Here is a 27,045-nt window from a genome sequence, read left to right as displayed (position 1 = left end):
GTTAGTATCTTCAAACCAAGAGAGGAAGTGACATGTGAAACACCATGTAACTGTATATTTGAAAAAGGTAAAGAAAAATCAATTTCACATATTTACTTATTATCTAGATTGGAAAAATGAAATTTAAAAATAGAGAAAAAAATCATTATAATATAAAAAGAAAGAAAAACATGTAAAAGATTTATATTTATAAGAATGAGAAGAAAATTAAATGTCTATTTATATTTTCAATGTTCAGTTATTTGCTTTATTTATTCCCATGAAAATTATATTTCATCAAAAATAATTTTTTAAAAGGAAAGTTATTGAATTTGAAAAAGTAAGAAATGGTAAAAATCAAGACCTAAAACCAAATTAATACATATCTTAATTTAAAAACCAAAAAAAAAATAAAAAAAAGATTTAAAAAAATTATGTATATGAGGAAAAAGTATTTCCATTTTTAAATTGATGACTCAAATTAAATCAATTTGTTTTTTTAAATAATTTTTATATTATTTTTTTTTCATACTCAGTAATATTATTACATTTCGGATTATAAATGTTATAAGTAGCGACCACTTATACTAACTCTTTGTTTTCTTAATCTGGTATGCAATGCATAATCATATTTCGTTATGTAACTATATTTTATATCATTAATGGTAATGGAAAATTACAAAAATCAAATAAAAGAAATCAATGCACCGTTATTCCAAATTCTCTCCTGCAAAAAAAAATAATAATAATAAAAAATTAAAAAAAAAAAAATATATATATATATATATATATATGCTCCGTAGAATAAAGTTCTAATATACAAAAAAATACAAATAAAAGAATTAATTAAATTAATCGTTTATATATAATTTCATTTAATTTTTTCATCAATCATAATCATATCCAACTTCATTTCAATATCAATCACTACAATCCAACTTCATTTCAATACCATCATTCAACAATCATATGGACCACATATGTTTCATACACCAAAGATATCCAATCATTCCATAATATCTTGTATTAAGTAAGTGAGAGTTTCTTCCTGCACTTCCATAATTTTTAAATTTCAAAACTAGTCTTGACCTTTTATTTGAAAAAGGACACCATGGATAAGTTAGTTTGACACTGTTATTCTTCTTCATTCATCTAAGGCACTGGTGGAGTGCCATTTTAACTATGCGGAGCAAGGTGGAGGAGTAGGTTGTGGTGTCGAAGTATTGGTTGACTTTTAGAGGTAAGAATTAAGTTTTTTTAAAGAGCTTGGGTGGTTATGGAGTTTTTGTGGTTCCCATAAATCGGGATTTGGATTGTGTTACGAATTGATCAATCCGGAAGTGAAAATATGATTTATGGATTTGTCGATCCGTTAGTAAATCATTTTGTTTTTCAGATGAGGGGGTGTTCTAGAAACAAATTTTTAATAAATTGTTAACTTAAGGATTGCTAAATATGAAAATCTAATTTCTATTACGGATTTGTTGTTCCATAAGTTATTTTGACTTACAGATTTGTGAATTTGGAATGCATTTTTTGAATTACGAATTTGTGAATTTGGAATGCATTTTTTGCATTATGGATTCTGAAATCCAGAAACATACTACGGATTCTCAAATCCGAAATATTACCGGACTCACCAATCCAGAAGATTTACGAATGCACTAATTTGGGATTTTTGCAAATTTAATATTCCAGAAGACGAAAAACAAAGTGCAGATTCCCTATTCTGTAAACCTAGCGGACTGCACTATCTAGAATCACAACATATGTACTGTGGAAACAAAATCCGCAAAAAATGGAACTATAGATCTAAAAACCAAAATAAAATTACTTACCTTCTTCTCCGAACAGGGAACCACTAAAAGAAACCATTGAACCACAACCAAGTCACCGAAGACACCACCGACCACCACCAAGAGAAACGTCTTCCTGTGCCAAGAGATTGAGTAGTGTCGCCGTTGAGAGAGCAATACAGTATGCCTATGTGCAGTTTGTGTGCAAAGGAAGAAGGAAGAGTACAGTGTGAGTGTTGTGTGCATTTTAAGGGTTTTAGAAAATATTAAGGATAAGTTTGTCTTTGCATAACATTGTGGGGTGCATGAAGAAAAATGTAGGGTGCAAGAAGAAACTTCCTAAGTAAGTTCTACCAAAGACTAACATATAATCCAATCTAGTACTTAGATTTAAAAAAGAATCAAAAAAATCATGACATCATGGAAAGTTCAATACAAGAATAATCGCATAATGGTAATTAGTTACCAAGGTCTTAGCTACTAATTTTTGAATCTAAAGTAATTGGTGGCTAAAACCTTGATAACTAATTAGATATTAATTTAGAGACTAGTATATACATTTTCTTAATAATAGAAATTACTTTAAATACCAATAATTTTTTTTAGTCTCTTAAATATTATAATATAGTGACTAATTATTTTTTGTCTATAAAATTGATTTCTATTTAATTATTTTGCCAAAATACAATTCATGTTTTTGGCTACTTATATAAAACTGTGATCATCAAACTAAAAATATCACTACAACCTTCGGATAAATTCATCTTTTCCTCTTCAACTTCACATACAAACATCTACTCCTAAACATGCAAATAACCAATAAATAAATGATCTTGAAAAGGACAAATGAGTCCCTCAAACTTTAAAAGAAGGTAGAAAAAATATGGATTTAATGAAATGATAATTTTTATAAAATGTTTTAAATTAAAATTTTCTATTTATGAGTTTTTTAATTTAATTAATAAATATTAATACTCTATTTCATTTAAATCATGTATATACTCTTCCCAAAACCAAATTACTACTCCTTCGAAGTACTATTTATATTTAAAGGACAAAGTCATTGTTTATAATATATTCAAAATAAAATATTTATAAATAATCAAAATTAATAAATTGAAAATAAAGCAATATTTAAAATTAAATTGTAATGGTCTAAATAAATTATTTTCTAAAAAATAAAATATTAAAACAATTTAGGGAATTGAAAACTGATAATAATCTTGGAAGTAGTAAAAGCAACAGTTTATATGTTACCAAAATTCAACGTATTATTTATTGTAGTTATGGTTGTTTGCCTTTCAATTATTTAGGAGTGTCTATCTTTGTTGGTGCTCCAAAGTGTTGATTTCTTCTACCTTTGGCTGATAAAGTCAAATTGAAGCTAGCATCTTGGAAAGGTAAATCTCTTAGCATAATGAATCGGATTCAGTTGGTCAATACAGTGATTATTGTATTTCTAGCTTATAGCTTTAATATGTATAAATGACCTTTTTTACTTCTTAAGCAAGTTGAGTAGTGGTGTCGAAATTTAATTTGGACTGGTGATATTCTGAAAAAAAGAAAAAAGGTATAGTTATCGTGAATTGGGATACAATTTGTTCTGCTCTTAAGGATGGAGGTTTGAAGATTATTAATCTTCATCATGAAAATAATGCATATCTTCTTAAGCTTGCTTGGAACTTTGCTTATAGCAACAAACCTTGGTCTTTTCTCCTGAAAGCCAGGGTTCTTAATGTTGAACCAAGTGGTGTTCAATGTTTTGAAGAATCCAAAATCCTTTGAAGGATGTTGAAGCCTCTGCTTTGCTTGTTGTTGTTGTGCTGGTTTAAGCTTTGTTATGGGGTAGTTTAATGTTGTAATCCACCCTTAGATTAAATCTCAAGCAATTAGCATCTCAATCTTTATCAAAGTAAAATTTTTTTCAAACTAAGTTGAAACAACCGATTGTTTTGTCGAAACAACCGATTGTTTACACTTAGGTGTTTTGAGAAAGTTTGAAAACTGTTTTTGAATGGTTAAAACTGTTAAGTAACAAAACAACCGATTGATTCGAGGAAACAACCGATTGTTTGTTTTGTAACCATAACAGAAAAACTGTTTTCTTTGACTGAGCTTTAAATGCTTTAACAGAATACGCTCCAGTCATTAAATGCTTTGACCAATCTATTTTAAATGCAATTAAGAGTTTGTTAAGATTTGATAACAAACTATATCTTTGTATAATTTTAGAAAAACTGTTTTTAAGAAATAAGAATCTTGAGACAAAGTTTTTCACTAAGAGTTTTTCAAAGAGTTCTGAGATTGCTTAAGAGTTTAAGAGATTGATCAAGGTGCTGGAATAGGATTCTACTTATTGATTTCAGATATTCATCTGTAACAAGTGTAATCTTTGTAAACTGCTGAACAATTCGTTTGTGTACTTTGCTGAGATTGGTTGTGTGTTCTTGAGGTGTTCAAGATCAGCAATCTTAGTGTTGGCCAAGGAGAGTGTGTTTCTTGAGGTGTTCAAGGTCATTCTTTTGGTTGTGGTGTAAGTGATCAAGTGGTGATTGCTTAGTGGTTATCCTCAGGGTTTCTAAGAAGACTGGATGTAGCTCTTGTTTGGAGTGAACCAGTATAAACAACTCTGTACAATTTCTCTATCCCTATCTCTTTAATTCAGTTTTGATATTTTGAAACTGGTATAAACAACCGATTGTTTCGCTAAAACAACCGATTGTTTTTCCAGCTTTGTGCTTTTGCTATTTTGATTTGAAAAACTGAATCCTTAATCAAGGTTCTTTTGAAGAATTTTCATTCTAAGCTTAAAAGTTTACTAAAATCTTTCTTAAACAATTCACCCCCCCTCTCGTTTAAGGCCATATATTCTAACACTTAAATCAAAATACGAGTTTAGAATGATTTATGGATCTTCATCTCTTTGACCTGGAATTAAGCAATTTTATTCTACTATACTTGATTATACTTGTCGGTACAAGTATTTTTATTAATTTATGGAATGATAAATGGTGTTCTACTATTTCTTTAGCAAATATTTCAGGGTTATCTGATGGTGCTAGCATTCCGGATACAGTCTCTCGGTTTTGGACAGGTTGTGATTGGAATATTTCATTGTCTTTACAACATATGCCTCACTTTTTTAATCATATCATGGTTAGGGAGGAACAAGATATTCCTAATTGGATTCTAGATGAGTTTGGTTGTTTCACTCTTAAATCGGCTAGGACTTTTTTCTTGGAACTAGGAGTTCTTGTGGTTGGGGTAAATTCATTTGGTTTTCATCTATTTCGCCTTCCAAAACTCTAGTACTCAAGAAAGTTTTTCATGGACGGCTTCCTACATATCAACGTATTCAGAATAAAGGTTTGCATATATGTTCTATGTGTACGCTTTGTGAAAAGCATGAGTAATCTATTCAACATTTATTTTTTTTGAATGTTCTGATGCTTTGCATATTTGGAGTTGGGTTCGGTATATTTTTTTTACTTCTCATTTCTCTAATAAGAATGATATTCTTTCTTTTATTAAGAGTGATGGTAGTCCTTTGGTTAAATTGATTAAGCTTGATGTCACAACTTTTTCTATTTGAATGATATGGCGTAAATTTCAGGATAAGATTGATGTTTTTAGGGCTATTTCGGTAAATTTCAATGAAGAATGATATGTTGGATTTCAGCGTGATTAAGTTTTTTGGTATTAATACTCATACTAGTAAAGTTCTTCGTCATCTTCTTGTTAGATGGGAGTTTCCTTCATCAGGCTAGGTTAAAATTAACACTAATGGGACTGCTAGAGGATATCCTAGTATTGCTACTTGTTGAGATATTTTTCGTGGGAGTATGTGGGAGTTTATTGGTGTTTTCTCTGCGTTTCTTGAAGTTCAGACTATTATGGTTGCTGGGTTTTATGTATTGAACAAGGTGCTTTGATGTCTCCAAATCCAATTGGAATGCATGAAGATCATTGTTGTTAATTGTGTGTGTCTAGAATAGTTGAATTTGTTAATCCACTTTAATTGTTAATCCATTCTAATTAACTTGGTAAATATTAATTTAGTGTTATTTTGCATTTTTCCTTCTCAATCTAAAACAGTTTATTCTTCTCCAGTAGTCCTTTAAATCTATCAGATATTCTGGAAGGGTTAGAGAGAGGGGAGAGACACTTGTGGTTTAAAAAGTTCAACGGGAAAAGTGGAAAAGGAACAAATACTCAATTCAAATATTTTAATAATAATTATGACTACTGAAAATAATTTCAGATTATCCTTGGGTAACATTAGCCTAAAAAGTGGATCAAGAAATACCTTCCAATTGTGCATTATTTCTTTAAAATAAGTTGATTTAAACATGCACCAATTTTGTACTAAAACATGAAGGCCTTTTCTTCCTTCACCCCTACGTTTTTCTTCCTACACCCCCACAATATTATGTAAAGACAAAAATAACCCTATTATTTTTAAAAAATCCCAAAATGTACTTAAGAACCAACTATTCTTTCTCCTTCCTTTGCCCACACACTACACAGACGGATTCCATTTCTTCCTGAACAGCGGCGGCGTTGCTCCATCTCTTAGCACAAGAAGGTGTTTCTTTTGGTGGTGGTCGGTAGTGTCTCAGATGATCGTTTTCACAATTTATATCTAATATTGCAGACTGTAGTTCAAAATATAGTTCAATAATTTTGATCGTTTTGATCGTTTTCAAAATGTAGTTCAATAATTTTATAGAATCAAGAATCCGCATTTGTTTTTTCACATTCTGGATTTGGAAATCCATAAATCTTCCGAATTGGAGAATTTGTAAATCTTCTGCATTGGGGAATCTATAAATCTTCTGCATTGGGAAACTGTAAATCTTCTGGATTGGGGAATCTGTAAATCTTCTAGATCCATCAATCCGTAATAAAAATTAGGTTTTTAGATTCAAAAATCAACAATTTATTAACAATTTGCTTTCGAAACATCTCATCATCCAGAAAACAACATGATTCACTTCCGGATTGATGAATCCGTAGCACACACTCCACCACGGTGCCCTTTTTCCAAATAAAAGGTCAAGGCTAGTTTCAGAATTTTCAAAATTGTGGGGATGCAGAAAGAAAAACATAGGGGTGGAGGAAGAAGAAACCAAACATGAAATGGTATAATTTTCGTCTAAAATTGTGTTAAGTAGAGAGTCATCGATGGGCTTTGATAACTTATTCTTTACGTACCCAAAAAAAAAATCTGGCTTACATAGAACATACTTCACAGGTAATTTAGGATGGGAAATTTGCAGAGTTTAATTATCTATTAATTGAAAAACAAGTTTTCAAATCACTTTTAAAAGTGACAAGCTTTTATCACTTTATTTAGATTTTATAATTACTAAAATATTAATGTAAAGATAGCACACTAGTACAATAAACTTTATGGCTTCATCTTGTTAAGCCCATTTAAGAGATTAAACTAAAAAAAAAAATATTTAGTAGAAATGTTAAATCATAAAAATGTAAAAAATAACGTCGCCGTCTGTGGGAATCGAACCCACGACCACATGGTTAAAAGCCATGCGCTCTACCAGCTGAGCTAAGACGGCTTTGTTTAAAATCATTAGTTAGTAAGTTTTGTCCTTAATAGATAATTTTTGTGATCCTATCCGCATTCTACCATTCTCAGCTCTGTGCTAAAACCCTGAATGTGAAAAAACCCCGAGCTTTGAATAAGATAATTATGAAGTGAAATCCACGAAATGATTGTTGCTGCGCCCTCTCTTTCCTACACTTATCCTAATCTTTTCCAAGCTTTCTGTCCAAAATTCAGTTCCTTGCACCACCCGTGCAGGTTCAGGCTGAAAAAGCTCACCAGAAATAATCGCATTTGGGCATCCATCGGTAGTTACGAGGTGGGTGGAGGATATCCAGAACTGGAGAAGGATGAAAAGAGGACAAACAGAAAATCGCGTTCAGAACCTACTCACACAGAATCCTTCCTTAGAGGAGGGGACCAAGTTATATCTGTTTTGGAAGAAATGATTACTCTTGTGAGTTACTACTACTGTTACTCTTATTACTACGGAAAGATGTTGCATTTGTTTTCTTTAGAGTTAAACTTTGTTGCATATAAGGTTGGTGTTGTTGTTTTCTTTTCATGAAACCAGATATTGTAGCTTTCTTTGTAACAACTGTTAAAGAGCATACATAAAGACTGGAGAACAAGCGTATTTGGACAAACTTCTCCGGAAGTATTTTTAGGATAGAAAAATATGAAATGAACTTATCTATAAACTAAAATTAGTTTACATATAAGTTCAAAATAAGAATCTAGAGAAGTTATATATGACAACTTCCACAAATTAGCTTATACATGAACTAATTTTTATTATGGGCAAGTTTATTGCATTTTTTCTTTTTATTTTTCTCACACCTAGAAGTGTGCTTATGGAGAAGTTTGGCCACTCCCGCTCGAAACTGATATATTTATTGTTATTGTATAAATTGTTATTTAATTTGAAGTTTAATTGGTGTCTCCCAATAAAATTCAATGTTGTAAATGCTTCTATAGTTTGTTTCTGATTGACATGGTGTTGATATACTTTTTTAAGATACTCTTAAAAGATTTTATTTATTTTTTTTGCATATTTTTCTCTCCGTGTGGCTATTCATGCTTGTCACACACATTTTCTTGGTGAAGATAGTGCAATTATGAGCAGTGTTTAGTTTATCTTCCTTTTGCAAATATTTTTTGTTTGTGGTCCTTTGCTTGATACATAGTGAATCGTAATGTGTGATGATTCATGAGCTTGTATTATGTTTACAAATTTATGTTCAGTTGGATGACATGGATATGGATGAGGATTCTGAGAAAGTGGCAGTGGAGTTGGCTGCACAAGGAGTTATAGGAAAGAGAGTTGATGAGATGGAGTCTGATTTCATGACAGCCCTTGACTACATGATTCAACTTTCTGAGAAGGACCAGGATGATAAGGTATGTTTTTTTTTTTCATTTCAAGAGATTATAACTTGTCTAGATGAAGTTTGAAATCCATGTAAATAGAAACAGATTAATGTTTTTATTTTTTTAAGAAATTAATTTTGATACACTATTAGTATAAATATGTATACACTGTCAATCAATTAGATTTCACCTTAAGTATGACTACTAAAGTAATTGTCAGGATTGCTTAACATGTGTAAAAGAGTTAACTTGTTAGAATAGGTTAATTTGTTAGATTTGTTTAACTTTTTGTTTCACTACTGATGTAAGATACATATAAAATGAATGAATTAGCTAAGAGATCAATTGAACTCTCTTAAAGATTTTTCACATTTTCCAGTCTCAAGTGTAATTATTCAGAAATCATCAATCTTAAAATGCATGGTAATCATGATTGGATAATAGTGTAAAAGACCTTTACACTGAGAGTGCATTTTTAATTAAATTATTTTTTTTCATGAGTCTTATTGACTGCACTGCAGTTGCTTTGCTGCTGCATATTTGAACTCAAATAAGCAAACAGATATTCGTCCTTCCTATTAGAACATATAAACATGATATTTTGTCTCTTTCAACGACTCTGCCCTTAAAATTCACTTGATTGTTGTTAGTATCCTTTAATTGATGATTGTTATTGCATAGTTTTCTATGCTGGTGAGCAGTGAAACTTTGACGAAGTGGGGATTAGGAATAAAGTGCTTATGTATTTCATATTATTGCATTTTAGCGCAAGGAACTGCTGGAAGTGATCAAAGAGACAATATTATCACATCTAACAAAAAAATGTCCGCCCCATGTAAGGAACTTCTTTGAGCTACTTCTTGATAATTTTTCTAACCAAAGGGTGGCTCTTGATTACACATGTTTTAGATTAATGTGGAATTTTCCCCTTCATATTTTAGGTTCAAGTAGTTGGTCTTCTATGTAGAACTCCAAAAAAAGATAGCCGGCATGAATTGTTGCGCCGAGTTGCAGCTGGTGGTGGTGCATTTAAAGGCGAGAATGACTTGAAGATTCATATTCCAGGGGCAAATCTAAATGATATAGCTAATCAAGCTGATGATTTGTTGGAGGTATTTATAAAAGCTTCAATTATATAAATCCACTTAGATTGTCTGTTGAACTTAAAAATGTCTAGCACTCATACTTGGGTGACGATTTGATTGTCTTTATATTGGATGATGAGTGCAAAATGTACTTGAAGATCTTGAGATTGGTCTAAATTGCATTATCCTCTTTTACATGTCACGATTCACAAAATCCCCAATACCATCTTAGTATCGTGTATTTTCATTTTTGCATCTGCAAATCGTACTAATCAAATTACTGATACGTTTTTTTTTGTTTTTTATCTTTTTGTATCATATCATTGTGTCATGTGTTTTACAACTTGTTTTTTTTACTAAGTATGCATTATCAATTTAGGTGTAGTTGACTTTATATAATAGTTGACTTAGGAGATTCTAAATTTTGGGGGCCATAATGATATAAATTTTCTTGGTTGTTTTTGTTTTGCTATCAATTTCTGTTTATTAAATTATTTTCTTATCTCTCAGGAGCAGCTTCTTTAATTCTTATTGAAACTGTTTGGTTAATTTTTGGTGTTGTGTCATATTTTTTCAGGCCATGGAAAATCGTCGTGTTATCCCAGACCGAAAACTACTTGCAAGACTAGTTTTGATTAGAGAAGAAGCTCGCAATATGATGGGAGGGGGAATTATGGATGAAAGAAACCACCGTGGATTCTATACACTTCCTCAACCTGAGGTATTTGAAATATAGTTTTCATATTTTGGTCTTAGCATGTTTGTCACTTCTACTGAAATCTTACCTAGCACAACATTTCAGTTTCACAAGATATTATTGTTTGTTGCTAAAGGGGATGGAAAATCTAAACTACATAGATATGATCTTTCTGTGTCAGAAATACTATCTTGGCATCCTTAAAACTGTTGACAGTGCAGGTGGACTTCTTGACCAAATTGGTGGCTCTAAAACCAGGGAAAAAGGTGCTTGATATGATAAGAAATGTAATGCAAGGAAAAGATGAAGGTGCAGACAAGTATGACGAGGAGGACACTTTGGATTCCGAACCAATTGAATTTCTAGGAAAGGTGGGTTGAATTGCATCCTGCTCGTGAGTTATTTAAATAAGGGGTGTGTTTTGTTATGTGTGTAAGTTATAGGCACTTAAAAAAAGCATATTTAACTTGTCTGCGATGATATGCAGCCAGTTTTAGCAGGAGAGAAGACACTCCCAGTACGCCCTGGCATGTTTCTTGAGACTGTATCCAAGGTAATGCTACATCTTTTGTGTTGAATGTATTGTTTTGAAGCCAAGTGGACATAAAATATTTGGTCCAGTTGAAAATTTCACATGTTGGACACCTGTTCTTTTTCACCATCATACCGTCTCCCATAGTTCTTGATAAACACTCTGATTGTCACATTAGATTTGAATGATCTTCATTTGTGTAATTCATTTCAAACTAATGTTTCTTAATTCTTATTTTAACAGGTTTTGTCTGGTTTATATGCTGGAACTGATTCTGGCATCACTGCACAACATCTGGAATGGGTACATTCTGTTTCTCATGTTCATAAATATTCCTATTTTCAAGGTCAATGTCCCTGTAAAGTATGTACTAAAAAAAACTAGCGTATTCCTGTGCTAGAAGGCTCCTGCGAAGGTATGAGAGAGGTCATGGTACACAACCTTACGCTAACATATGCAAAGAGACTGTTTCCTTATTCAAACCCATGACTATAAGGAGAAATTATTGCAGGGTTTGAGACCACCATGTGTCCCTTGACCTATTTCCATGTGACATGTAGCTGAGTTTAGTTCTTTCTTGTAAATTGAAAAACTCTACTACGATGTCACATATATATTGGCTGCTGGGACCTTGGACATGTGGTGGTTCTGTACTATATAATAATTTCTTGTACTACCTCGGAGAGTGTCATCCCTTTTTCTTCAGAAATATCTATTTGTGAAATTATGCATGTGTTTCAGATTTTTGTTTTATCTGGGTCGTAATATTTTTTGGAATTTCATTAGCTGATATTTAGTTAAACTTGTTTAACCTGAGGAAGATAATTTGCTTCTGGATTGAGATCAGCTTCTTAGAGCTCATAGAGCTATTTTGTTTCTGTAAAATGTTCATTATTGACTTAAATATTTTAAAAGCAACTTGTTTTGAATATATCTGTTAGTTGGTACGACAGTTTCTGTTGTATGTTTAAACACCTTGTAGAAATGTTATTTATGAAGATGGGGGGCTATTTTTAACTACAGAATGCAGCATAATAACCCTATAATAGAAAGAAACTAATTAGGCACATCAGCCTCTTGTTTTCTGTTGGTTTTTCAAGTCATAGATAGTGGAGGGTATATTTGTTTCAATATTGTTTCTTTCTATTTTTAGAACTGTTGCATGATGCTGCATATAACCTAAATGAAACTGTAACTTTGACTACAACAATTGCAAACCTAAGCAGTCATCCAATTTGGGAAAATGTTTTCTGTTTTTATTTTTTATTCCCACTTTTAATTACAAAATTTCACTTTGTTTTTTTTTTTTTTAAATTTGTATTGGAAACATTGAAAACAAGCAGAAAATATTTTTCTCAAACCAAATATCCCTATAGACTTATTTAGTTCGTGTAAATGTTCTCTGTTTTCATATTATATTTTTAAACTAATTGCAATAAATGCTACCTTAATTTTGTTTTCAAAGATATGTATAGAAAATTATAAAAACAAAAAATAGTATTGTTCATCCTATCTTATAACAGTTAAACAAAATATACTTTTATCTTGTGAAAATAGGAAATGAAAAAAGAAAATATTTTTTCAAATCAAATAGATCCTAAGTTTGAGGTTTGACTGCAAACATGCTACACAAAAGTTTCCCCATCCCAGCTTTTAAAGCTGAATTGATTGTGCCTGAAGAACTGTTCAAGTCTTAAATACTCAATTATTACTAGAAGCAATGATGGTGGGTGGCATGATGCTAATGTATGTTGGGTTTTGCTGATTAAATTATCTTCTAAAGTGAACTGCGATGTATATGATCACCTTAATCACTGTTTCTCTTGTTCTTTACCTTGCTTTTCAGGTTCATAAGAAGACGCTTGAAGTTCTTCAGGAGATAGCATTTGGCTAATTCTCTCTCTGTCTCCTGATTTTTTTTATGGTGAGGTGAAGCATGATGGCCCATTTTTTATCCACTATTTTTGCCTTTTGTGCTGCCATGCCAAAAAGACTTGATAGGCTGTTCATAGGGACAACATAACTGATAATATAAAACTTTAGAACATTTGCAAAAAGTGACAATGTAAATTTATTATATGTAAGATCTAGAATGCCAGAAATCAAATGTCTGTGAACTTTAATTTGGACTCTTTGTGGTATAGGTTTATCACTGCATCCAAGAATCCAAGATATTATATGCTTTAAATATTAGTGATTTTGTTATAGTGTTGCTTATGAAAATTGATTCACGTTTACATTGATATCATGTGAGAAATTTTCAGTAGTTGGTACTTTGAACCCAGAATCAATTGTTATCGATGTTGTAGGAAGGAAAAATTGATTTTTTTCATTTGTTGGTTATAAGAATTGATTTTGAGTTCTTGAATATATGAGAGAATTGATTTTCATACTTTTGGTGTTGATAATCGATTTTGTGTGACGTGAAGACAATGGATAATCATTTCTCTTCTTCTCTTGTTTGTGTTTAAATGGAATATTATTTTTATTTTTTTATGAAATTTTTATAATTGATTTTGAATATTTTAGGAATTTTATATATTTTATATTTTTATTTAAATAGAACATTAAATATTTAGGATTTGTATTTACTTAAGATTTTAAATATTTTAGAAATTTTATATTTTTATTTAAATAGGACATTAGATATTTATAATTTGTATTTATTTAAGATTTTGAATTATTTTAATAATTTAATATATTTTAGAATTTTATTTAAGTAGGACTTTAAATATTTAAGATTCGTATTTGTTTAAGATTTTGAATATTTTAAGAATTTTATATATTTCATAATTTTATTTAAATAGGACATTAAATGTTTAGATTTTTATTTATTTAAAATTATAAATATTTAAGAAATTCTATATATTTTATATTTCATATTTTTATTTAAATAGGACATTAAATATTCAAGATTTGTATTTATTTAAGATTTTGAATATTTTAGGAATTTTATACATTTAAATTTTTTATTTAAATAGGATTTTAAATATTTAAAAATTTAATTTATTTAAAATTTTGAATATTGTAGGAATTATATATATTTCAATTTTTTACTTAAATAGGACATAAAATATTTAAGATTTATATTTATTTAGAATTTTGAATCTTTCAATTATTTATTTTTATATAATAATTTCGAATTTTTATATATATAACCCTAATTATGTTATGCATATTTTTTTAAAAATAATTATTCAACGAAAATAATTTACAACAATTTAATTAACTAAAATATAAAAAATATTATATTTTATTATTTAAATATTTTTTATAATAAAAATAAATTTGTAAACTTATACTTTATTTCTTTAAATGAATTTAAATTTACAAATTTTAATATCTTCACAAATTCACTCAAACATCCCTTAATCCAAACAACTTCATACATTCTTTCAAATTCTCACAAATTCACTTCCTCCCCTTCCCACAAATTCTTTCAGCAATCCAAACACAACTCATGCATCCTCTTAAATCTTCACAAATCCACTTCCTTCCTTTCCACAAATTCTCTCCCCATTCAAACACAACTTAAATGATAAAATATTTGAATGCAACTTAACAAACTCTAGTTCAAAGGTAGTAATGTTTTTTTTAGACTTTCCCTTTTCTTATTTTTTTTTTCTACAAACTTTATGGTTTAGAAACAAAACTACGATGAGCTTTTAAGTTTAGATGCCACAATTAATCCTAATGATGATATATTAGCATACTTTAAGTCTAAATCACATAAAATTATTCCTAATGATGATATTTTCGCATACCTAAAGTTAAAACAAATTTGAATCACATAACCTCGTTCAAGTCCCTTGTCATTGTTCTTATGATATATTCAAAATTATTTTTGCATAATTAGTTCAGGTGATCACTCTTGAAGGAATGAGTCTTAGTTATTGGCTAAAGAAAGAGTTTGGCTAGAGTGAAGTCCAAATAAAATGGTGCGCCTGTGGACAATTATTTATGACCTGTAATAGGAGGTAATTTTGTCAAATTCGTAACTCGGAGACAGATCGAAAAGGGTTTAAAAACTCATAACTCAAAGATCGTAACTTGAATTGAAAGAGTTACTATTCGAGTTATTACTATATATAAAATAATTAAAAATAGATTTATAATTTATGAAATAGTTATGATGAAAGGGATTGTGACAAAGATAAAAAAAATTTACTTTGAATTACAATAACTATAGCCAAAATAAGCCCAACAAAACCTAATTTTAAATAGGTTTTAAATTCTTAATTCTTAATTAGTTTTAACTGCTGAAGCAGCTACAGTATATTTAAATTTTATTTGAATAATTGGCGATTTAGGTTAGCAGTTACAGCATATTTAAATTTTATTTGAATAATTAGAGGTTTAATTTTTTTTTGAATAATTAGAGGTTTAGGGTTTTATTGGGCCAAAGCCCAAACTTAGGTTTAGGGTCTTCATCTCCTTCATGCGTCGTCCCTTCTTGTCGTGCGCAGTGGCAGAGGTAGCGCGAAGGCGGAGACAGCGAATTACGCAAGCGACGGCGGCGAAACGCAGCGCTAGCGGAGGCAATACGTAGCGCGGGCAGTGGCGGCAAAACGGCGAAAAAACGGCGCGACAGAGACACAGGTTAGGATTTCTGGGTTTCAAATTAGTGTTTTATTGGGTTTAGGGTTTTTTTTGTTTTTTGGCCGCGTCATGGATAACATTGATAGGAGGTAAGACCAGGATTTATGTGAAAATGGAATATGGTAGTGATACAAAGCTTGTTCTCCCAACAACACAAACACTGACAATTTGGTATTCTTCCTGCACCCAATCCGACATTTTTAACCAGCATCCTATACACTTTTATCGGAAAATAAAAATTCAAAATTAAAAAAAAATACATTCAAAAAAAGAAAGTCTAGAATAGATTATTGTATTTTGCAAATAAAATTTCAGAGTATAATTAAAAAAACAAAATTCTATTCTAGAAAAAAAAAACTATTACAGAATGCAGACAAAATAGATTTTGGAAATCTAGATCAAAACAAAATTCTGGAATGCATTTTTATTCACATCCCTTTTTATTTAAGGATATTTATTTTAATAATGATTGTACAGTAATATATATATATATATATATATATATATATAAATAACATATTATTAAGATATAAATATTTTTAATATTTCATAATGATTTAAAGAAAATATGTTTAAGGTTTTTTTACTCGTATTAACAATTTTTTATATTTTATTTAAATAATTTAATTATTACAAATAAAGGATTAGATTAAGATTATAATTGTTGATGTGATTATTATTGGTAAAAAAAAAATAGTTCAAGTTATATATACATGCAGGTCACGGTCAGATATTAATACTTAATAAATATTTATTTATTATTTGTTTTCAGTTATAATATAATTTATACGTTTAAAATATTTATTTATTTATTTTAAATTTTAATTATGTGCAAGTAATTGCTTATTTTGTACAATATACAACCTATAATATTCGTTTATGGTTTATATACGTAAAAAGATTGAGAAAAAAAAAAAAAGGCAAGTGTATACTAAAATAAAAGATAAAACATTTCTTTGGTTATTTTCAAAAAGTTCTAAAAATTGAATCTTTCTGTTGACATTTGATAGATAGAGAAAAGAAAAATACCCTATATATTTATTGAGAAATTAAAAAAAAAATGATCTTTACAAAATAGAAAAGTATATGAAAATACACCGTCACACTGACCTTTACCTTTGTTATTTATCTCTTCTGTTAAAAAAAATCAAACTTTAAAGAAAAGGACCAAAAGTTGTATTTTTTTCCGAAAGTAAATAAATAGAAGTTTATTGTTAATAACTAAATACTCGAACCCTTCTGAACTCTCAAACCTAAAAGCCCAGTTGTTCTGTTTAACTCAGCCGCAAAGGTGAACGACTCTCTCTCATCATTGTTCTTCGCTCGCACTAAGTGAAGGTATGATCTCCGAGTATTTCAAATAATCTTCTTTTCTGTTTTATCTGTGTCGAAAAGAAAGAGTGGAATCAATTTGTTTGAAACTTTAGTTGTAGCAGAATAAGGATTCAGTACAACATTTTTATTCAATGCATAAACTACTATAGTTGTTCAATTTAATTCAATTCTGGAGTCGGAATCAATTTTTCAATGCTAGACTAAAATTGCATTTGTGTCTATTGGTACTTTTATCTTTCAGTTGGGGTTTCATTAATTTTCCTTCCCTTGGTTGGTTTGTTTTGGGCATATGATAGATATATATTTTTTACTTGATAATATTCGTTTTTTGTTATTTGTGCAAAACAACACTGTTTTTTTTTATATATAGTTTTTTACTAACACTATTTTAATTAAAATTTTAATAGGAATTCAGATCTTATAGTCATCAGTTTGACCCTATGAAAGGCATACGCATGAAGAAAAGGTTGAAACACATTGTTGAGGCAGATAAAAATTGCGAGACTGGGATTGAAGATGTTGCTTGGCTTTGCTCCCTTTCAGAGTCTGAGATTGTAAATCTCTTTGCTTTTCATTCACTTGATCTATCACATTTCATGATCATTTTCTTTGTTTTAGATTATCTAGGTTGGTTGCATTAGATAATGTTAGTTTTGTGTTTTTAAGTGTTTTGGTCAAACTTTGATACCAGAAGTCGTGCTCAGAGATTTCAGAGGATGCAAGAATCACACTTTTAGAATTATAATATTATTAGGGAAAGTAATTGGGTGAATCTGTAAAGGGGTTGGAGACAAGATATCTTCACGTTAGTTTTTTGCATGTTTGATGTATATTGGGTGTGTCCTTTCATTTCACTTTGTTTATTAAAGAATGGCTGTGTGACAGAGTCTGTGTCTTAGACCTAGTTATGTGTGCAAATCTATTTAAGTAGACCAGGCTATATCTAGTTCATTAAAGAATGACTTGTTATATAGCCTTGCCTTAGATCAAGTTAAATCTAGTTCATTAATGCTTGTTTCTTGAATTTGGATGTCTTCATTCAATTTTGAGTGCTATTTCTCTTGCAAAAATTTATGGTCAAAATTTGAAAATTGTCAGGACATGCTGATTGGCTTGAAATTGTTGATCATTCAACGAGCAAAAATGATAGGTTGTAAGAAGATGGCTGATAAATTCAACCTCAAAATGATTCGAGCTATTGGTATGCTCTATAGCTCTTATTTTCCTTACTTGTATGCATTTCTTTTTAATTTTTCGCATGCATAATGTTCATTGATAGTGAATGCAATAAAAAGAAAATTCTATGGCTTTTTTCTGGTTGATTTATATCTCTTTTCTTTTTTGTTGTTTTGTTGCATAATGATAAGATTAATGGTGGGGCAATGTTCTGGAAGTTACTCTATTATATAAAAAGCATATATCCCTTATATCAGGAATTAGTAATAATCTTAACCTTTATAAAGTGACTAGATTGCACTGACGTTTCTGTTCATGTAACAAGAATTCAAGAATTAATTTAATCAAGATTTAGGATGTTCTTCGCTTGGTTTCATCCATTTAAATCATTGAAGGACACTGACCTGTCCTTGGCTGTTGTGTCTGTAATGTTGCATACATGCAATGAAATGCTACATAATTGCTGTCATACTTCATGATTTGTGCCATCAATTTGAATTTCTGTGATTTAGAACTGAATTTAATTTGATTTAACTGTACTCGTTGCAAATTAATTGAAATTTGTACTACCAGGTGCGTCAAAATCAATCCACATTGTGTCCTTTGTAAGACATGATTTCTAATTACCTACATTTTCTAACTCCCAATGAGCCTCTTTGCAGCACTTGTTTTGATGGAACATCTAAAGTCACAGATAAAGGAATCATCACTTATATCCAATACGGCAAGATCAGCTTCAAGTTTAGATGCTTGCAACCTATTGAAATGTAACAATGAGGTTGATGTAAATATTGATGAGCTAAATACAAGTCTTGGTGTTGATATACAAGCATTTCTTCTAAGGTATGTTTACCAAGCTTACTAGAACGAATTTATAACCACGGACAATGTGTCTTGTGGAAATCAGTTGATTTGAGACTATGCTAGTACTAAAACCATATAATAATTTCTTGTAAATAGACTGTATTTTCAATTGATTTTTGATGGAAAAAGATGTGGATTAAATTGAATGTTCTTCAGCCCTTATGACTGTTGTGTTTTTATGAAATTTTTATTTATATTAATGTTGATATATTATTTTTTCTGTGCAGTCCACCAACATCCAAACGAAAGAAACAAAAAGTTGGAAGTGCTGAATGAAAGATTTGCAGTTATTGGAGGGGCTAAAATTCTAGTTTATCTTGATCGCAACACCTATAGTTTTTGCTTTGGAAACTCTCATTTAGAGTTTCTCTCCAATTTCTTAATTTGCATACAAGAGTAATTATTAGGCTTAGTTTTTACTTTGGAAACTCTCATTTAGAGTTTCTCCCCAATTTTGCTTAATTTGCAAGATTAATTAATTAGGCTGCTCATAATGTTTGTTGGGCATTTTGTTTTTCATTTCTAAAATGTAATTTTAAATGCTCTTTCTTAAAAATTAACATTGCTTATGCATTATATATATTATATCAATTTACATATTATAAAACCAAGGATTAGATGTGTGTTTTGTAAATCCAATTGGCTCGAAAGATAGGTTGAATAGAGGTTTAGACTCTTTTTGCAATAGATAAAATAATTAGATGATCTAATTTGTTGTTTAATAGATCGTCTTTCAGAAAATATTTTGTAAAGTTTGGATACTAAAATATTCATATCTTTATCTTTTTGTTTAGACACTAAAAATAAAAAATTTGAATTTATATCTTTCAATTTGTTCTTATTTTCAAATATGTTTAAGAAAATAATTTAAAAGTATTTACAATACGAGTTAGTAAAAACGAATTCATGTTAAAAAAAATTGGAAAATACTTGCAATATATTAAAAAGATATTCGTAAGATTCAATTTGAACAAATCTATATTAAAAATAAAAAATTTAAAGATATACAAAAAGATTGGGAGATATCAACAATATATTAAATAGATTTTCGTAAGATTTAATTTCAACAAATCTATATTAAAAATGAGAAGAGATATACAAAAAAGATTGGGAGATATTTGTAATATACTAAAAAGATATTTATAAGATTTAATTTGAACAAGTCTATATTGGAAATGAAGAATTTAAAAATATAAAAAAAAACATGTTCAAATATAGTTATTACATATATTGGAATTTTTTATTTTTGGATATAATATATGCATTCAAAACATTTTGTTTGACTGTCCTAATTAAAACTTGTTACTTGTTCAACACATTTATCATGAACAATATTGTAGATGCTCGAAGGGTCTATTGTATACTATAACTTCACCAACTAAAGTTAATCATAGATACATCATATCATTTAAATCTCAACTAAAATATTCAGGCTAAATTATGTTATGCAATTAATAAGTCTTATAAAAGCATCTGTCATGAACAATTCTATTAGACTCTTTGTCATGAACAAAAGTTATAGATGCTTAAAGGATTTACTTCTTATTGCAATTGTAGAAAATGTTGTTATATTAGTCATCATACAAGTAAATCATCATATTAGTTTTTTGATATCATCAAAACATATGAACTTAAATTCCACATATGATATCTGACTATTAAACCGTCTAATTGTTTATCGTTCATATAAAAAATATATGTTTTTATTGATGATGAATTTTCTTTAAATTTTATATATATTCAATATGGGAATTCAAGTCAATCCCAACAAGTTTTAAGTCATCATTGAGATGAAGAATCCAAAAACTATCAAAGAAAAACAAAGAATTGATAGTAAGCTAATGACACTAGCATGATTCTTGACCAAGCTAACTTAAAATGCCTGACCTTTGATCAAATTCATACATCAAAGCAAGTCATTTACATGAGATAAGGAAAGTGAATTGTACAAATGAAATAATTTTTCTCTCCTAAATAAACTAAAATCACAATAAAACATCTTGTCGTATCTAGCAGTTTTCAGTGAAGTCACTAGTGTTACTATGGTTTAAGAATTACATAATGAACAAGTCTCAGTCTATTTGTCAGATAAATGTTTCATAATATTGAAAACTTTGGCTCTATTTCCAAAGTTATTCAATCATGTTAAAACAAATTTTCTAATAAAACCTAACTTGATCAATGAAAAATAAATAATATATTTTAATTCTATGTTACAATAATTATAAATATATATATATATATATAAAAGATTCTATGTTAAATAATTTATATATATATATATATAATTCTATGTTAAATAATTTATATATATATTATCATATAAATTGGTATGAACAAAGAGACAAAATTTTATTATATTTAGAGTTATTTTTTTTCAAAACTATAAATAAGTTATATAATTTAAAAAAAAAGTAGTATTAAGATAAAAAAATATTTTTCTTTAAAAGAGTATTTGAATAATAATTTTTATATTATAATTTATATATAAGTATTATATACATAAAAGGAAAAACAATGGAAAAAAAAACTAAGCGAATTGACTTAAATTTTAGATATTTCCCTTCAAACTATACAAAGGATATTACTCAAGTAACTTCTCCTTATTTAAGCGATGATATATGGACAGAAAAAATATTGAATTTTAAATTATGGATTGTTGCAGGGATCTCACTTAAAAGTATTTTATCTTTTTTTTTAAGTTAGTTCGAAAAGTTTTAAAAAGTGGTTTATGATAATTTTAATTACTTGTTTATCTTAACATGAGTATGGCTACAAGAATGTGTTTTCATAATGATGAATGATTGTTGTCATATTAATGAAATGAAATCTTTGAATGATTAGGAGAAATATGTTACTCAAGAGGTCATCTGATCTAATCTTGTATGAGTATGGTGTAATTATTGAGCTAAAAAATGTTCGTTGATAAAAAAATTAGTAACCAGTTAGACAAGTTAGCAAGCTTCTAGTGTTATTATTGCCCTTTTACTCATTCAGTTGATTATGGAACAAATAACAATTTCAGAATTCAATTTACTTTTCATATTTTCACGACACTCAAAACTTTAAACATGATACAAAGGCTTTAAGATCCTCAACAATGGCTTCTGATCCCACACCACAACCACCCAATTCACCCTCACTGCCACAATCAGCATCTACACCACCTTTGCAACCTGAGTCACTCATGGCACAAGAATTTTCTTGTATGATAGCAACAGGTTGAGCAGTTCTGCACAGTCATTATCTTCATAAAATTAGCTGAACCTGTAGATTCCTTTGCAGTATCTGACACAGGCAAACTGTGATGCAGGAATTGAAAATCCAGCATACTATGTACGTAAACAAGACAAAATGATGTTAACACGGATCCAATTGCTACTATCAGCGTCCATTTGCCCGTGGTCACTGGAAGCATGCACTCTTGGCAACTCTAGGAAAAGATTTACAACCATTTCCATGCTCATACCAAAGCTAGGGAGTTACGCATTGAACCAAGGAATCCATTACTGAATTTCTTCTGAGAATCCAAACTCTTGTTCTCTCACATCCGTGGTGAACACATCCCTATTCAAAAACACACTGATGTCATCTTGGATGGATTACCATTTGAGTACAAGTCTCTGGTTACTCTCATACATAGCAAATCCAAAACGTTTGACTCCAAAGAAATTAAAGCTCTTTTCTTCGCATATGAACATCAAATTGAGAAGCTCGGATCCGTAATTGAAACTGTCTCCCAAAATGTCACTCAAGCATGAAAAGTTTCAGGTTAACAAGTTATCTCAATACTCAAACATGGAACTGACTGTATGGAGGATCTAGCTCTCTGTCACAACAATGTAGGTGCACTGACGTATATCAGTGACCATACCTGAACTCAGCTTTAGTGTCATCTAACTGTGCTAATTTATGTACCAACCCTTAGCTGAACATTGGAAGGTCGTGAAACAAATTCTTCAATACTTAAAAGGCACTATGATTGTGGACTTTTTATGAGACCCGCTTCTTCTCAGTAACTCAGTTGCAGGCACAGAGTTTGAGGCGTTATAGTTGTAAATGTGTAACTGAAGTAGTTGCCTCTATAACATTCTAGAACTCTATATTCAGTTTTAAACAAGTTAGTAAGCTCCTTGTATGTTTTATATTTGCCATGCACTCATTCAGCTAATAATAAAACATATTACCATTTCACAACTTATTTTTTTTTTTTTTCAACTCTCTTGATGCTCAAACTCTAATACACGCAAATACATTAATAAACAAAAAGTCATCAGAGCAAAATATCTCTTCAATCTCTCTGGATGCTAGTAAGGGAAATTCAAAGAAAATAATGGGAAGAACACCAAAGAGAGGCCTTAATACAGTCCTAACCAAAAATCTATTTAAAGGCAAAAATTTATTTTACAGAAAATCAAATGGAAGTTCTCAATATGATAAAAATCTAAGGGTTGTTTTATTCAATTAGATACAGAAGTTCTCAATATGAAGTTTAATAAGACAAATTGTTGGTCTTCTCATCTTCTGTGACGCCATTCAAAAGGGTTCTTTCAAATCTTGCAAGGTCGTTGCGAACCTATACCAAAAAGAAAATAATTCGGGTTACTTTGCTAAAAGCATACTGACCAGAAGAAAATGGACCAAGGTACTTTCAGAATTATCCAAATCTTCCTAGAAAGAGATTTAAAGCTAAAAATGATACCCTTTCCGAACCCCTTGTACAAAGAAACTTCATTATATAATCTCATTTGTAAAGTAGAAGCTAAGCTTAGTAAAATCCTAGCACATCGTTCTAGTGCAATCTTTTCAATGGTATGATGGTCACCTGGAATTAGCTTCTAGTATCTTATGGAATTAGCTCAGAGTGAACTTTTCTATTAAATCACGTTAGATTGTTGGAATGCACTGCGTCTACCTAGAAAACGTTATTGCCTTTGATTTTCAGGAAATGCAGGCATTATCAAAACAATTTCAACATTCATGTATCTTCAATTTATATCTTTGCCCACCAACTATGACATTTCTGCAAAGTCATGCCGCCAACAAATTGCAGCAGCACACTCAGGCACAGCTTGTTCTCACCCAGTTAATGAAACCATCCATATATTTCAGCAAAGTCATCCATAGCCGATAAAGTTGATGAAAACAAAATCTACTCACCATATACACGCACACAAAAAAGAAAAAAAAAGATTAATATGTGACAGTCTTTCTGTAAGGGTAAATAATTTCAAGAAACCTAAAGAAAATCGTAATTTTATATTTTTAAAATTTTACATCATTATATTTCAAATAAATTTAGTTTAGGAATTTGTTTAACTCTTAGTTGAGAATTCGGGTTTTTAAGTTGAAGAAACTTGATCGGCTACTTAGAATCTCTCTAATATATTTCTTCAAGAAGCTCGTTGAGAACCAGAAGTGGAAATTCTCCTACTTCCAAGTCTTTCGAAAAATGGTTTCTGATCGATTTCTGAATTGTTGACCTTAAGAATTACTTTACACTGAAAGTTCATAGAAATTAAACTCAACAAATAAAAGATTGAAACACATAATTATTAAACACACACATAGAGGTTCACATGCAAACTCACCTCAAACAAAAGGGGCCAATCTGATCACTAGAAATCAGAACACTTGCAGCACAGGTCTTTTCCCAAGCCTCTTGATCTCTCTATCCATTTTCCCAGTAAGCATCAACCCAAACATCTTAAAATCACATAAAAGCGACCAAAAGGGGTGCCCAAAAGATGCTGGAACATTCCCTTCCACAAAGAAGTGACTGTACCAGGCACAACCATAGCCAGAAAAAGGCACAAAGAACAAGAACCACCAGCTGAAGAAAAATGAACAGAGCAAGAAGAAGATACTGAAGAGCGTGCCCACAAAGTGCCACCTCCTCGTGGATGGCTTCGAATGCTGGTTGACATAAAAGGCCCAGAAATCCTCCAAGCTCCTGAAATTCATGGCTTTCAGAAAAGCATAGGCAAAAAAATGAGATTTTGATTAGAACCCAGTTGGGGAAATAGGTGAAATTATGTGGGGGTGTGAATTTGAAGGGATTGAGGTGAAAGTGATGAAGAGGGTATTTCCTGAGAGCGATGATTTGGATGCAAAGGTTTGATGGGGTGTTGGGGATAGAGAGTCCCACAGAAGGAAAGGGATCAGAGAAATTATGTTGTATTGGAAATTGGGATATTGTTAAGAAGAGGAAGGCTAAGCATTGGTTCTGCTGCTGGACTTGTATTGCTAGGTTGAGTGTTTGTTGAAACTGAATTCAGTGCAGTGCCAAATTCACACATTCATGCAGTTAATGTTCTATGATTATCTGATGAAAGATTCAACGGTTCAGATCTTATATACACACTATCATATCCTCTAATATTTTTAAAGTTTTATTTATGATATGCATTCGTTTCATAAAATACAAATTATTATTAAAATACAAATTTAAGATTGATTGGAAAACTACGTATATAAGTTTTGTCCTTTATGATAATTATAATTTTGATTTTTAATATTTTACTAAATTTGTAATATTTGTTTATAATTCTTTTAATTCTAAAAATATATATTACGCAGGAATAATTTATTATGTGTATTAAATTAGTTTTTTACTTTTTGATAAGTATGGATTATTTTTTAGGAGTTTAAGATGTTTCATTTTATTTTTAAAAATAACTGCCCAGATGAAATGGAAAGGAAAAAAAACATTAAAATAGATGAAGAGAAATAATAATGATTGTATCTACAAAATATAATTATTAAATATTATCTTTATATTTATGTAAATTAAATAAAACTTATTAATTTAATTTTTAAGTTATTATATCAAACACATTTATGTTAAATGTAACCCAGAAAGTTTAAAATTGAAAATTATCAAAGTTATAAACAATTTAAAAATTAAGAATTATAATTATAATTATATAAAAAAAATAAACACTAAATTTACATAAAATTAATTTATAAACCAAACTTATGGATTTTTTTGGAGTGAAGAAATTATGATTATAATTAATGAATAATGAAATTTTGATATTTATTCAATGGTTAAGATTTGATTATTGTGTACACCGACTGCAGAGAATCCATTATATACTTCAACGTCAAGTTAGTGATCTTTTTGAGTATGCTGTTTAACCTTTTTTGCCGTACTTTTTTATTTTTCTTTTGTGTCCTTTGATTTTGTTTGATAGGTAAAAATTGCAGGGAAAACTACAAAAAAGGAGAATTGGGGACATTACATGGTTCTTATCTTCTTTTTTCTTTATTTATTAAAACTATGACAAATTTATTAATATATGAATATGAGTTCACTAGATTCCAATATTTTATGAGTTCTTGAGATTGAGTTTTATAGGAAAAAAATTGTAACTAAGAAAAAATCTATTAAAAATAATTACACATACTCTTCATCGAAGTTTATAATAATTAACCAAACTAATAGATAGTTAACGTTGATTTCAAATTATATGAATTCAGTTATTAGATTCAATTACGAATAAATTATTATCGTTTAAGTTTGTATTTTGCATGTTGTTTTTACGTTAATTCTTAATATTATATTACTGAAATCAACAAAACAATATTTTATAATAATTTTAGGTTATAGTTAATTTCTTCTGACTATCAAGATTATTATCTTTCATTCATGCACTTTTTCTATAATTACTATTATACTTGTATTATTAATTTTACATAAAATTTGATAAATAACTTCAATAATAAACATGATAAAATTGTATAAAAAAAAGTCAAAATAAATGGAAAGAAAACTAATAAAATAGAAAAGATCCTAATGCTAAATTTTAAAATGTTTAAAACTAGTTAAATGGATAATCGAGTTAGTTCAAAAAATAAATTTGAAGTTGGAATTAATCTAATTTCGATATGTGGAGTGAAGTAATTCAATTAATTAAATATTTTTTTACATATAATATTCATTTTGTTCCTGTCGAAAAACCACACTACAAGAGGTTAAATAGTTTGTTAGTGAAAATATGGAAATAAACTAGTGTTTGAAACCTTTTTAAAAAAATTTAAGT

General features: G+C 29.5%; 3 protein-coding genes and 1 non-coding gene across 8 annotated transcripts; 2 read left to right on the top strand and 2 right to left on the bottom strand.

Moving 5' to 3' along the window:
* Window positions 1-7,281: 7,281 nt before the first annotated feature.
* On the bottom strand, window positions 7,282-7,354 carry TRNAK-UUU (transfer RNA lysine (anticodon UUU)). Its single transcript has one exon. It is a non-coding gene; the product is annotated as a tRNA-Lys (tRNA).
* Window positions 7,355-7,423: 69 nt separating this feature from the next.
* On the top strand, window positions 7,424-13,249 carry LOC137825964 (protein PEP-RELATED DEVELOPMENT ARRESTED 1, chloroplastic). Its single transcript, XM_068631785.1, has 9 exons — window positions 7,424-7,798; window positions 8,587-8,742; window positions 9,479-9,547; window positions 9,654-9,824; window positions 10,375-10,518; window positions 10,716-10,865; window positions 10,982-11,047; window positions 11,270-11,329; window positions 12,873-13,249. The coding sequence occupies exons 1-9, from the start codon at window positions 7,508-7,510 to the stop codon at window positions 12,918-12,920; spliced, it is 1,155 nt and encodes a 384-aa protein (XP_068487886.1). The 5' UTR covers window positions 7,424-7,507; the 3' UTR covers window positions 12,921-13,249.
* Window positions 13,250-15,422: 2,173 nt separating this feature from the next.
* LOC137826306 (uncharacterized) lies at window positions 15,423-19,611 on the top strand. 5 transcript variants are annotated; one of them, XM_068632232.1, is made up of 6 exons: window positions 15,447-15,625; window positions 16,909-16,963; window positions 17,368-17,514; window positions 18,059-18,161; window positions 18,799-18,979; window positions 19,228-19,611. In XM_068632232.1, exons 3-6 carry the CDS (start codon window positions 17,401-17,403, stop codon window positions 19,274-19,276), a joined length of 447 nt encoding a protein of 148 aa, XP_068488333.1. In that variant the 5' UTR covers window positions 15,447-15,625; window positions 16,909-16,963; window positions 17,368-17,400; the 3' UTR covers window positions 19,277-19,611. The 5 variants fall into 5 exon arrangements, with proteins under 5 accessions (XP_068488334.1, XP_068488333.1, XP_068488332.1 ...); XM_068632233.1 differs by lacking the exon at window positions 16,909-16,963 and having other exon boundaries at window positions 15,423-15,625; XM_068632231.1 differs by lacking the exon at window positions 16,909-16,963 and having other exon boundaries at window positions 15,459-15,625; window positions 17,376-17,514.
* A 3,751-nt stretch (window positions 19,612-23,362) lies between these two features.
* LOC137826088 (uncharacterized) lies at window positions 23,363-25,275 on the bottom strand. Its single transcript, XM_068631937.1, has 2 exons — window positions 24,592-25,275; window positions 23,363-23,576 (listed from the first exon to the last, which is right to left on the bottom strand). Exon 1 carries the CDS (start codon window positions 24,962-24,964, stop codon window positions 24,626-24,628), a length of 339 nt encoding a protein of 112 aa, XP_068488038.1. The 5' UTR covers window positions 24,965-25,275; the 3' UTR covers window positions 23,363-23,576; window positions 24,592-24,625.
* Window positions 25,276-27,045: the final 1,770 nt, after the last annotated feature.

This window comes from Phaseolus vulgaris, chromosome 8 (assembly GCF_000499845.2).
Source record: "Phaseolus vulgaris cultivar G19833 chromosome 8, P. vulgaris v2.0, whole genome shotgun sequence".
Taxonomy (NCBI): domain Eukaryota; kingdom Viridiplantae; phylum Streptophyta; class Magnoliopsida; order Fabales; family Fabaceae; genus Phaseolus; species Phaseolus vulgaris.
The sequence above is the reverse complement of the archived record's forward strand: the minus strand, read 5'-3'. Positions and strand labels throughout refer to the sequence as shown.